This window comes from Diadema setosum, chromosome 20, assembly GCF_964275005.1.
Source record: "Diadema setosum chromosome 20, eeDiaSeto1, whole genome shotgun sequence".
Taxonomy (NCBI): Eukaryota; Metazoa; Echinodermata; class Echinoidea; order Diadematoida; family Diadematidae; genus Diadema; species Diadema setosum.
The window spans coordinates 30,029,335-30,043,392 of record NC_092704.1 but is presented as its reverse complement, the minus strand read 5'-3'; the positions used below and the strand labels follow the sequence as shown (position 1 = coordinate 30,043,392).

Genomic DNA, 14,058 nt, shown 5'->3' with positions numbered 1-14,058 from the left:
GTCCTATTTATCCAGGGTAGCCTCTTCCAGGCCCTGCCACTATACTCCTAAAGAATACACCCATCTTTCTTTTGAATAATCATGCCATGTTCATAAATGTTCTCAATGAGTTAGAAACACAAATTTGACCATCACATTCATATCATTACAATTGTAGCTAGTAACAAATGAAATTGTACACTAAATACATTTTGCTTTAATATGGCACTCTTTAATCTGGTGGCACCTTTACAGTAGACTCCATGGCAGGGTTCCCTGGGACGTGAGCTCTTGCAACAAACATGGTTGTCAAACCGAAACGGCTTTGCCCATCGCTCAGCAGCATACGATAACAAATCAGTTCTGTGATGACTGGGAGGAAGAAATGGCATATTTATGAAGGAGAAGTACATTCTACAACCTGATCAATTTGTTACTGCCAAGTGCTGTCTGGTTTTTACTATTTTGTATGTCTTGCTATGAGGTTAGGTCCACATAATATAATAGGCTGGTGCTCACAGACGAAATAGGATGATCTTAATTGCGGTCGAAACACCAAGATTTCTTGCACCCATTGATATGGACAAAAATGTGTGGCTGATTGCCAATCGGCGGTATTTTGAAAACCAATCCGTGCACTTTTGATACGTGTATGTCTGAAATGTACACTTTTATGACCAGAGTATTAGAGACATTTTGATTTCACATCCTGGACATGGACTGCAAGATGACGACATCATTTATGAACTGTGCATGCTCCAAGTTCTTGACCACATCCGATGCCAGAATAGAGAACGTGTCTTCTAAGGATTTCACATCTTCCCAATGATGTCATTGTTTAGCATGCTGATTTGCCAGCCTGCATGAGGGGACAGGGTCTGTCGTGAATGGCATGCACTGAAAATCGAAAGGAGGGTTCGCAGCGCCGACGTAACGAGTGGACTGCAGCCATTTGGAACTCCTCTAGTACGAGAATGGCATCCTTGTCCACACAATCGAAAGAGTCCCCAATTCTTGCTCATCAACCCAGGAAGGCATCACAAACTTTTGGCAGGGTAATCACAGTGGAGATTTATGAGGCAAGTCCTAGGAGGCCCTCATGTGGTGTCCACCTTGCCGAAAAATTGTCATTCGATAGTTTTTTTTTGTTTTTTTTTTCTAAATCACTCAGTTTATATTTTTAAAGCAATTCAGCCTCCGAAAACTGACAGCATGTTTGGCAATACTCAGTAAACAATATTCAAAAGGGACTCAAATCGTCGTGGGCCCAAATCGATGATGAAAGGTACTTGTCTGCACATCATTTGATAGGCCTTATGCTGTAGTTAACCTCTGAAGAGCATGTCAGGACGACAGAAACTTGCATCAGGGCAGACCAAAGTTTGATCACTCTTAAAATAATCTCCCGATTTTGATGGAAAAGATAAGGTAATACAAGTACTAGATAAAGCAGTAGTTCTATTGACTTTTTTCAAGATTTCCTTCTACCTGTACCCCTATCTCTTCTTCCTCTTTCTACTTCTATTGTCATTACCTCTACAATGACTTCTGCTCTCTGTTTTGACTCTGAAAATAACAACAGACAATGTAGGCCCTACATGTGTAACATTTGTGCACTATTATTGCTGAGCCACTAAGTTTTCATCATCATCTATAAGATAATGATGTCTCTACAAAGTCAGCAACTTTTCAACAACTTCTTGAACTACAATATGCCACATTCATTCATCCTGAATAGTTCCATGATTATAATTGTTGTAGTGCTTGTACTTTGAGTCAAATTATCCATCGGGCATTGCAGAAGTCAGAACCATAGAATTACAGGCTAAACTGCCGTGAAGTCCATTGTAAACACATCTCTACAAAGTTTTGCTTCCCTCCTGCCATAAATCATAAATGCGGTACATTTGTTTTAACAATTCCCACTGGTATTTGTGTAATTATAATGACTGATCGCGGATGTACTGCAATATACCACTCTGGTGTATAATCTGTGTGGCTCTGGTTGGACCTGATACGCATTCCATGCAAGCAGGAAGTGTTTCTGAGATGGAGGAGAGCAGCTGGAGATGTAAGGTGTCGGAACTTGCATAGTACGAGTGTATGATGGTGATATCACGTTTTCTTTGTGCCTGCAACATTGAAATGCACTTGAATGCTAGATATTGCAGTTGAAATAGTACAACTGTAGAAGCAGTGCACATGTCCATCAGCATGATCAGACTGTTCGACATGGAATACAACATAATTGTCCCGTTCTCATATGATCACTCAACCCCAAAGTGTTTTCAAAAATTTATTTTTGCAGTGCGATACAAAATCTGTCAAGTTTTGTGTATGGACACCAAAGAATGTATCTCTTCTGATCTGTGATCAGTATGTTGCAAAAATCATTCTATTTGGAATTCTTTCTTAAACTGCCCAAATATATATCTAGTGCAGTCTGTGTGTGTGAATGGTGTGTAGTGAAAAAAAAAAATGTCATTCATTTTATAATCCCATAATGCTACTCGCCACACTAGGTCCACATATTAGGGTGCCTGGAGTCATGATCTGGTCATTTTCTAGGCATGCGCGCTGAAAAAAGTGCTTGCAGCCTTTGATTCAAATAGAATGATTTCTGTTGCCATACATGTGTGAATTGTAAGACTGAGTTTTGGTACACAGTTCAAAGACCGACAACTCTTGTGTGCGAATGGGCCTTTTGTGTACTGTCCACAGACTCATGTAACTTAGGTGAAATGTGGTTCTGTTAGCCCCTTCTTGGGAATCGCTTTTAGAGTGTACTTTAATTATAAGTCCACTCAGGTCTCTATGGGTCTTTGTTGTGGTCAGTTGCAAAAGGACTGTGAGAGGACAGCTTGAAAATGTAAACATAGTCCAGTGTGTGAATCACTCATAATTGACCTCTGCTAGCGAATAGTAAACAAGGACGAAGAGCTTCCATCTTATAACCCCCAACTAGTAAAAGGCGTTTTTTTATTGGTCATACGATCCTCTGTCCGCCCCCTTGAAACCCAAGGTGATGCTGAGTAGCTTTTTGTGTGCTATACCACAAACACCAGTAAACAGTATCTGGTTGTATTTACTCCATTACGCCCAGTGCATAGTTGTGGTACCATTTCTGACTTCATACTGGAATAGTGCGCATTTGGGATATTCATGTGAGTCTCGAAGGAAACGCTTTGTTGTGCTCTGCGTATGCACACGAGTCCAGATTCATTATCTGTTTTGGAGTCATTTTGTGTTTGGCACAACAGACACAGAATTTTAGTGGATGTTCACCATCTTCTTTTGGCGCCAGCATTTTGCATCATTTAAGTGGTGAAGATAAAGGTTTGCATTTTTGTTGATGTCAGTGGAAAATGCAGCAGTCGGGTCTTCTTGGTTCTTGGATCATTATAATCTTGTCATATATTTGTTCCTATAAAGTGGGCTGCTGCTTTGAATGTTTCTCTGAGAAAAAAAAAGAAGACTTTCTTTTTATTTTTTTTTTTGGGGGGGGGGGGAGGGGAGGAGATTTGCTGTGTTGGTGCTTCACTAGAAATGTTTTTATTTGGAAGAAGACCATAGTCTTTCATGTGATTAGAATACTAGAATACAGTAGATCTAGATTTTTCACCCATGTGATGTTTTCGAGGAAGTGATTTCAAAAGTTTATTTAGCTATGTGTGTAGAACTTGTGAAGTTTATTTTGCCAAGTTTTTGTGTAGAAAGTGTAACCATAAGTAAATAGTTTATATTGTTGTTGGGTTGTTTTTCTGACATAATACATAGATTTTCGAGAGATGCAGTTGTGCAAAAGTGTGCTCTCATCGTTTACAAATGAGTGAAATTTCATGTCCTATCATCCATCTGGTGCTAAACTTTGGTTGGATCTGTAAATTTTTGAGGCACTGCCAATTTCCAGACTGCACATGAGTGGCTTGACCCTTGACCCTTAGACAGGACCTGTTCCACATTGTACAATGTTATTTCCAATTTTGTTTAAGAAGTGGCCTTTGGGAAAATACATTGTACATGTAGCTGCAACATGCATCAAAGAGATACTCTGTACCCTCATACAACTTCAATGTGATTTTTGTGCATGCGAGTGGATTGAAAGCAAAAAAGATTTTATTATCACTCTGCTTTAAATGGCTACTTGGAATGGATGAACTAAAAATGTGAGAGATTGTTGCTCTTTGCAGTATTAGCATATTTACACTGAATTTTGAAACATGGAAGATGTTCATTATTGTAGTTCATCCAGCACTCATATTGTAAATGAAAAGTGAGTGTTTTGGTGTATAAGGGCTATGCCAAATTTATCCTCTGTGATTAACATGCATGTATCATGATTCAGGCTATCACAACATGAGGAAGAAGTTTGCTGCAGTAAAGAATAGCAAATGCAGACACAGCACCATATGTTGTGAGTTGAATATGATTGAGTAGGTTTTTTTCCCCCCTCTTCTGCTTATAAAAAAGTAAAGAAAAAACTGTTACAGCGCATTGCAGATTGCAGTTTGATCAACTGAATTTTGATGCAGAAGGCAATGCTGATTCTTATTCAAACATAAAACAGAAAATTAAGAATAAAATTCAAATGTGAATGGCGATTTTAAATCACATTTTGCTTCCAGTAAACAGCCTTGACTCCTTAAACCGAACCCATTAACCCTCATGCGATAAGTGTTTCTGCCAACGAGAACGTTTTTGCGATGAGGTTTTCCTTGTATTCCAAACCTTAATGTGAATCGACAAGACTGGTGATGGGTCCACGCCGGTGATACCGGATACTATTAAGTGGTATCATAGCAACAAGTCTCTGGTGTGACTCACAGCTCTCTTTCTCGGAAAAAGCATTCATTGTGATTTTCACTATCAGGAAGGAGAGGGAGGGTGTGAGGTTTAGGAGGAAGTGTTTTCCAGTTGTACATTGGAAAAAAAAAAAGTCAATGACCCCTTTCAGATTGGAGAAAAAATTGTCTCTTTGAAGCATGTTTAGGAAACACATCTAATACTTTATGATTTTCTTTTGTTAACCTGTGATGAGTCCTGAGTAAAACAAGGAATGTTCATGTACATTTAATTTCGCGAATTTCCCTGGAGCCAAGATTTGTGAAATTAAGATGCATGCGAAAGTTCTTAAGTCTACATTATACATTGTATGCATTGAATGTTAATAGAGGCAACTTGTGAAAACTTTGTGCCACAAAAATATCGTGTTTTACAGTATACTTGGGCAGGTGTCTATGGGAAATGCGTGTTGAAGCAAAATCAAACCGTCCTCAATGGGTTCAAGTATGAAAGGAACCCATGCCAATCACCCTTCACAAATATGTTTTTTACCAATCCAGTTTTAAGTGATTCTGAATGTACGCTGGAAAAACAAAAAAAAGTCAATGACCCCTTTCAGATTGGCATGAAAAAACTTGTCTCACAGCATGTTTTAGAAACACATTTAATACTTGATGAGTAATTTTTGTTTTAAAGTATGAAAGGAACCCATGCCAATCACACTTCACAAATATTTTTTCCAAATCCAGTTTTATGTGATTCTGGATGCATGTCTGCATTCTGATTGGAAGGCAGGGGACATCTGATATAAACAAACAGAAAAACAAACAAACAAAATATAAACCATAAGGGGTGGGGAATGCAGAATGAAGGTTTTGTTTTGCAAACAATTTTCCTTTCTGGACTCTTTACTCAATGACACTCCAGAACACTCCAAACTTATTAAGTCAGTGAGGATACGGACTTACCTGGGCACATATCAAACATGTAATACAAGTTGTACATGGTATGCATACTTAGATTTGACAGTATAGCCTGAATTGGCCATCAACCATCATCAACCATCAAAATGTCCGTTCTGCTTGCTGGTTTGAGTGGCACCCTAGATTGAGAAGCTGTTTGTGTGCTTGGTTGAGTGAACCTGGATACGGATAACTGTTCACTCTTTCACTATATATGACTGAATGCACTGTACAGGCAATGACCACAGTAGAAGGCATAGAGACAACCTGTACTGTGTTGTGAGGAATGGACCATAGAAATGCCATGCCATCTGACGTGTCGATGCAGTAATAATCTAGATCTTGGTCAGTGAAGCCTCATTTCATGCTCAAGTGATACATCTGTAGCAGTAGTTGTGTTGCCTTAAAGGGTGTGTACAGTTCTGGTCGAGGTGAAGATTTAGCTTTTAACGTTTTGTGAGATATGCAGAAACCACTCTATGAGATGTCAAAGCGCATGCGGTTCTAAGGGGTATCAAAGTTTATTCGATGAAAATCGGTTTTGAAATGGCTGAGATATCCAAAAACAAGGTGAAACAAAGAGATAGTAATAAAGTTGGGGCATGTCGCCTTTTATTATTAGCACTTTTTTGGATATCTCAGCCATTTGAAAACCAATTTTCATCAAATAAACATTGAATCCTTCTTAAAATTACATGCTCTTTCATATTTCATAAGAGGCTTTTCATTATCTCAGTTAGGAATGTTCAAAACATGAATCCCTACCTCAACCAGTACTGTACAGTCCCTTTAAAGATTAAACCTCAAATTATGGGAAAACCCCGAAGGGGGATGGGGGCAAGCTTGGCATAAAATGTAGCTTTCTGTAGTGCATGAAAGTGATACAGTCTTGTACAGCTTTGATTCAAATGCAGGCAGTGTTCCTCTGAAGCACATGCCATATCAAATTGCCAAGTAGCCAGTTTTGTGTGCATCCTGAAAAGTAATCTCACTCACCATGCATTATGCCAAAATACCAAAGCCATTTGACGTCTAGATTTGCTAATCATATTGTTAAGGTGCCATCATTGTGGTATGGAAGGCACTATTCTCACTCAGTTATAGCAGGGGAGGGCACCTCCCTGGTTATAGTGTGAATATTATGTCAGTGAACATTGGTGTTATTTATTAATGGTTTGCTTTGTTTGTTTGTTTGTTGTTGATCTTTAAAACCAATAACAGCTTTAAAGTTTTGTAACTTTGTGATTGGTTTAAAAGTGTGCTCAGGTTAATACTTGAAGATGTGAATATTTCAAAAATGTGAATTCTCTGAACTGTTGTAATAAGTCTGTAACACCCCTAAGATTATTATTATGTACCATGCATATTCAGTTCCTCGAGGTAATTCAGCAGTGCTAGTATATTCCAGCCAGCATTAAAGCCCCCCCCCCCCCCTTTCTCGTGGTGAGAGTGCAGTGTATAAATTTGCTGACCTACTTTCTGCTATTAAAAGCATGCATGAGATTGATTAATTGTACAGTGCATGGGTTTGATTTGAATATTCCATCATATTTTGCAGGGTGCTGAATACTGGGTGCATGTCCACAGCCTGTCCAGTCAGAACGAGGGCGGAATACTGGACGTCGATGATGTCGTGTGTGATGTCGTAGACGATCGGGAAAAGGTAAGAGCCCAGAGCAACTTAGGCTTTACCAGAATTGAAGCAGTTTGAGCTGCAGGAATTAAGAGATGACTTGGAGTCCGGGAGGTTGATTTCAGAATCAACTTCTCCCTCCATGCCCTTGACCTTTTCTTATCATTATTTCCCTTCCCTGTCATTCTCTCATGGATTTGGTGGAATGGCTTAACTCAAATGACTTCTGTGTTTGGTTTTAATTCACATCGCCCAACACTGGTCTGCGACCCAATCCTCCACTTTATATTCATCTGTGGTTCAATTTCTCTCTCAAAGCAAATAATCATCGTCATCATCAACATCAACATCAACACCCACATCAGTGCCAACACCAACACCAACACCAATACCAACACCAATACCAACACCATCATCTTTAGTATAATTTTCACCATTGCTGTCAAATGTCATAGTGTCACCATCATCATTGTGAGTTTAATTGGTGTGATCATTATCTCATCATCATCATCATCATGATTTAGGTGCAATATTTATCGTGTTTCATCCCTTTGATAGTAATATCTGTTTCAGGCCTCGAAATAGGATTTTGGAGGGGCAAGGCCATTTAGAAAAGGGCACTTTTTCCAAGAGGCCAGGGCACGTAGGTCAGTCAGAGGGGCACCAAGGCCACGTTGGAAAGGGCATGTTGGGTGTTTATACGTGATGTGAATGCCCCATAGAGCTGTATGCTATCGACCGTGCTGCTACACTCCAGCAGCGCACGCACGCATAAGATCTCTCCGCAGCAGACGACGTTAGGCAGTAGGCCATACGCGATACGATGTAGGTTCTGTAATACAGTACGTTCTCAACGCGTACGCCGCGCTCGCTTTGGAGCACTTCCGGCGCCATTTTGCTTTGAGTATGTGGGCATGAATGCAGAGCGAGAGAGATGGCAATGCTCGCAGCCGTCCTACAGGCCTGGCATTTTTTTAGCATGGCTTGCGACCACTTGCTCCGGCCCGCCGCTGCCTAGCTAGTAACTCTATGGCCGCTGCACTGCGGAGGCAGTCGGGATGGTAAAAGCCGGTCTGGCGTACATGTACGTAGACTTCTACACGTCGTCTTGTATCTTGGAAAGATACTTTGAGTTTGAATCAGATATATTGGGATGCGAGTGAACTGAAGGTATGATATTTGAGATCAGGAAAGATGTTCAAGCTTACTTAAGTGTAGACTTTGAGAAAGGGCATATTATACGTCATAAATAATAACTTTCATTCTACAAGGGCACCACGGCCACAAGAAAAAGGGCACATTTTTTTTGATCAAGGAAAAAAAGGCATTGCGGCCAACGAGAGGGGCACCGACGGCCATCGGTGGCCGTCGGTTAATTCGAGGCCTGCTATTTGCGTAATTGACAATTCACTGATAGTTGATATGTGTGGTTCTTATCAATGATTTCATCACTGCACTGCATGGGAGAGGTGCTCTTCTAGTGAGGAAGGAGTTGAGGAGCTAAAGTGGGTACCCTCATTGAATCGCAGACTAGGCGGCAACCTGGTGGCGACTGAAGTCTTGCTGGTTGCAGAGATGTCTCGGCAACCTCTCCTGGAGACTTCCTGGGTCTCGTGGGAGTTGTGGGAGAATCAAATTTGTTCGAATTTATGCAGAGACTTTTCCTAGACTCCAGCTGGTCTCAGAGACATCTCTGACATCTCTGTGACATCCCCTCATAGTTTTGGCGGCATTGTGGAGACTGGTGTCAGCGATGACTCTGAGACACGTTTGCAACCTTGCGTAGACGCCATGGCTCGCTATTGGCACTGATGTGGAAACGTTGCGGATATGTGCTCGCCACTGTTGTTCGTAGGAAGATGTCTTGGAGATGTCACGGTGACACCCCTGCGATTTCCGGGCAAATAAGTTTTCACCTTGTTGAGAGACGTCTCGGATGTCCCCCTGGAGTCGCTTTCTTGGTGAGAGCGCAAGCCATGTTTTGATCTTTCGAGTTGCACGAGTGGCGGCAAGTGATCAGCCATGGCAGTTGCGGCAACATCTTCTCCAGTGAGATAGGCCTTTAACTTTCTGTGCTGTGCAGGTACCAAGTGCAGTCACACAGGGAAAATGATCTTCACAGTATAAAACCACCTTCTCTCTGGCTATTTATTACCCACCGCCTACCATGGCTGTCATTACACATAGAGGTACCACACCCTCCTAATTGTTGCCCTGAACTTCTTCATCTTGCAGAAATTCTCAGTCATGGCTCCTTAACCCATTGGGGATGGTTTGATTTTGCTACAACACGCATTTCCCATTGACGCTGGCCGGAGTATACTCCGGACTCGTCCTCAACGGGTTCAATAAACCAGCGGCAGGGAGAGACTGCATTTATTCCTTGTTTTTGTGTATACTGCATTCCTTGTTTTTGTTTATACTGCATTCTTTTTCTGTTCTTTTGTATCATTTTGTTTTGCGTTGGTCTATATCCTTCAACAAGGTCTGTACTGCTCCCTGGAGATCAGTCAATGAGCCGTTACATTTCGCTTGTGATCAATCATAAGTCTAAAAGCATCATTTGCTGTTGAGTCGTGACTGCCTGAGCTCCCTAAAATGCCGCCAGCAATCTTAAAAAAAAAAAAAAAAATGTATTCCCCATTTTTTAAGCCTATTTACAGTTACAATGGAAAATTAAAAAAAAAATTATTAGAAATCATGCCCCTTTTATCTTTCCTAGTGCGGGAATATTTTTGTAACAAAGTATAGGAATAAAAGATGGTAAATTCTTCTTGAAATAAGAAATGTGAAAATCAATGTTGTTGCAGCTCCAAGATCATAACTATCAATGTACATAAACACAGACATAAATGACGTGTGCAATGAGTTCACTTCTCTACACATACCACCAAGACATTTTTGATTGGAGGTTAACCCAAGGCAACTGTACAAAGTGTTCAAAAGCCCCGCCCGTATCATAGTACAGAGCAGTTTACTCCGATTAAGTGGTATAATTTGTCAAAATGTTTGCCCTCTGAAGAAAAGGCCTAGTTCGCAGTAATTTATGGTGCAGTTAGTAGTCTCTGGACGAGCTATCAGATACCCCAAGTGATGTCATTTTCAGGGCAATGAAGTAATGTTTCTGTCATCATATTGTAAACTGAAAGAAAAAAGCCACGGCATGAGATAATTTGAGAAGCAGTGATTAATGGTGTATTCTTGGTGTAGAAACTTTTGTGGCTTTTCATTTTTACTATTTCGTATGAAATCAAGTTGTCTGTGATACTAAAGATACATGATATATCTCCCATGATGTGCTGTTTGAAATAGGGTTGGATCACAGAAAGTAATAATGTCATGGCACTTAAAAACATGATATATTTTCTCCCATGTTCCTGAATGGGTATCAGCTATTAAGGGGCTGTATTTTTATTAGGCAAGTGTCAATTAATTTTATGTGAGTGACAGTAGCTCTACGTGCCCTCAACTAGTGGTCTAGTGGTTTTGAAGCACCAAGAATGTATGAATTTGCCCACATGAGGACCCTACAGACATTGTTTCCTAATGACTGACTATTCAGACATGGTGATCAGGTCGGATGAATGTCATTCTCTATAGGGCTTTTTACACTTGTGTTTCTTAACCCCGGACTTTCTCTGACCCAGGACTATCGTTAGTCCCGTACCAATTTTTTCAGCTTTTTACACTCGCCAATTAGTCCCGTACTATCTCTTGTCCGGGGCTAAGGAGAAAACTGACCTTTTTACACTCGTCTTTCTTAGCCCCGGACTTTCCAAACCACATGAATATTCATAATTACGCTGTGTACTGTACACGTACACGCACGCACCGGCAGCACTTGATTACCTCGTTTCTGATTGGTCAGTGAGGGTCGCACTTCGTCTCCGTCGCTTAGCCCAGGATTATTTTTTCGTTCTGTTTACACTCACTTGCTTGGCACCGCAATTGCGGTGCTAGCACCGCAATTGCGGTGCTAACCCCTGCTATTTTGCAGGGCCAGATAGTACCGTACTATCGGTGGGGCTAGCCCACTTTGGCAAAAACGAGTGTAAACAGAAAGTGGGCTAAGGATAGTCCCGTACTATCGGTGGGGCTAAGGCCCCCCCTTAGCCCCACCGATAGTCCGGGGCTAAGCAAAAATTTACAAGTGTAAAAAGCCCTTATGGAGAAGTGATATTTGCTGTTTTTGCAAAGATTTAATTAATCATGGCAATGAAGATGGAAAAAAAAAATCATGGCCATCCAAACACAAAAAGGAAAGAAACTGATTTTTGTACAGGGATACAGTGCTTGGTAGTTTTAGATAAACTTAATAGCAGTGATGAAGCTATAAAAGTGACTCTTGGTGATGCTATCAAAATGAGATGAGAAGGGGGGAGGGGAAGATGGAGAAATATCCCGCTGTATAGTGCTGTAAATAAATGAATGGAGATCAACTCATGGCCCGTCGTAATTGGGGTCATTGCCGGTAATTGGGCTCATTATGCCCTCAGAGGAATCCTTCATTGGTGCGCTCCATATTCCATTCATTAAACCCTCCCTGGTTCAGATGCTCCGTCATGGGCAAACTAGTGGCAGGAATTCCTGCTCCTATCAGGGGGAGAGTCTGGGGCAAGTTCGTAAATCAATAAAATCTTCCAGGATCGCATCCCTACCACTCTGCCAGCCTGCCAGCCAGCCAGCCAGCTTGCCGACCATTTAAGCGGTCCGCCCCTGTCTGGCCCGAAATTTGGTTCAAATTGACAGATTCATTTCCTACCTGGGTTCACCTGTCTCCGCCCTGATTTTTAAGTAAGTCAGCATATCCCTCATTTTCTATTCTTTCACTCATTGCCAGCAGGGATATGGGGCGGGGGGTGGGGGGGGGGGGGGGTGGGGTGTTGGATTATTCATGTTCAAAAGTATATCGAGGGATTGTGGAATTCGGTAGAGATTGGGTTAAGGAGCTGCCTTTATTATTGCATAGCACTTCCTGTTGGGAATATAACGTGAAGGCATATCAATTGATGCAAAAGTTGAGCAGTCCTGGTTGTAGTGTGAGAATGCTTCCTCTCTTGAGGATAGTTGAAAAGTACTCATGCTATTTACATACGTATGTGGAGTTGCCTGTTTAAGATATGTGTCTGTCTATAAACTCTGTATGCAGCCATTTTGTTGTGATTAGGAGCACAGGGTGCACCACTGGACCACTGGATGAACTGAGTACTTTTGTCGAGAGTGGATGATGATGCTCAGTGGTGTTGGTGTAACTTTTTAAGCCCTCCTCAAGAGTATCTGCTCCATAATGTTAAAGTAGACATTCAAAGAGATCATTAAATTCTGCAATTTAGGCATCAGTAGAAAGCTCAGAAGACATAGAAGGCAATGGAATTTTGTTACCTCGCTTTCGCGTTGCTAGAAAGAAGTAAACGCTCACGAAAAACTGCGGTTTTCTGGAGCCTGATAAGGGCCAATTCGTCAGGAAAGATGCCCGTTTCGCCTGACGTCACGCACTGGATTTGCGGACTCTGCCCGATGAATGTGTGTTCAATGTTAACGGAGGTACAACCTGATTCTTTTGCATTTTATTTCCTTATGTAAAAGTCGAATTGAACGAAATATAACTTTTCATGGTTTAATAGTAATGAAGAAACATTTCTCTCTCGATTTTTTTGTAATTCTTACAGATATTTTTGTCAATATTCAGGAATTCAAGCTACTTAGGTAATCTTATTTTTCTTACGTTTGTAACGTTAGCACGTTCAAGTTTCGCTAGTCACATGAGGCGTTTGATTGGAAATCATGAGGATGTCCATGACAGGATTGGTAATCTAAGACATGGTGATGTTGACAATAACAAGCAGACTTACGAAAAATGGCGAAATATCAAAATAGGAGAGATTTTAAACGAGGATCGAGATAACAACTTGTGCAGCCCAGTCTCGTAGCTCGCGATTGCTCGCATGCAGTATGTACTTGTATTAATCCGCGGTGAAGTGGCTCTACTGCTCCGATCCGCATTGTAGCCGCTCGCCGCACCACCATCCTCACTGCCTGCGTGCCTGGCCTGTTACGTGATTAGCGAAGTCGTGGAAGTACTTTCATTGGCGTAGGAACAATTGCATAACCACGTGTGTTTGTTTACATTCGCGCCCGATACGATGTACTGTAATACTGTACGACTATACGAGATTCTAACCAGGGAGGTGGGAAGAGGAGTGGAATCTTCGACATCGACAAGGTTCGGTGTTTTCGCAATTGCATCACTGCTTCACCAGTGTGCACACGCTCGTAAAACTTCCGTAAATGACATCTGCTATGATAGCTATCACGCCATTGCGCCTGACTAGTTGCTGGCCTCAAACCGGTCAGACCAAGGAGGTACAATACTAGGCTAGCAAGGTCTAATAGCAGGGCGAACATAAGCACTTCCCGATTGCTCGGGCAAGTGAAAATCAAAGTCGTACAAGTGTTCTGAACAAGGAGAGAAATGCTTACCCGAATCGGGCAGGCAAATGAAGCCACCTTCTTTCTCCACATTTTCCCTTCAACAAACCCATGAAATCATGCACACGCAAGCCCAAAACTAACAACTGTTTAGCGATGTCACGATTTCGACAACTGTCGAAACACTGACTTTACCTGTATAAGCCCGGGTATTGCATTGCGATACCACATCAACGCTCATCGATATCGAACAAGGTTTTTATTCCAGTACGA

The 14,058-nt window shown here is 41.4% G+C and overlaps 1 protein-coding gene across 1 annotated transcript in view; it reads left to right on the top strand.

The window, feature by feature from the left end:
- Window positions 1-14,058, top strand: part of LOC140243719 (partitioning defective 3 homolog) — a 122,041-nt gene that overhangs the window by 27,005 nt on the left and 80,978 nt on the right. The window contains 1 exon segment of the mRNA XM_072323383.1: window positions 7,282-7,386. Coding sequence (XP_072179484.1) covers window positions 7,282-7,386 — 105 coding nt within the window.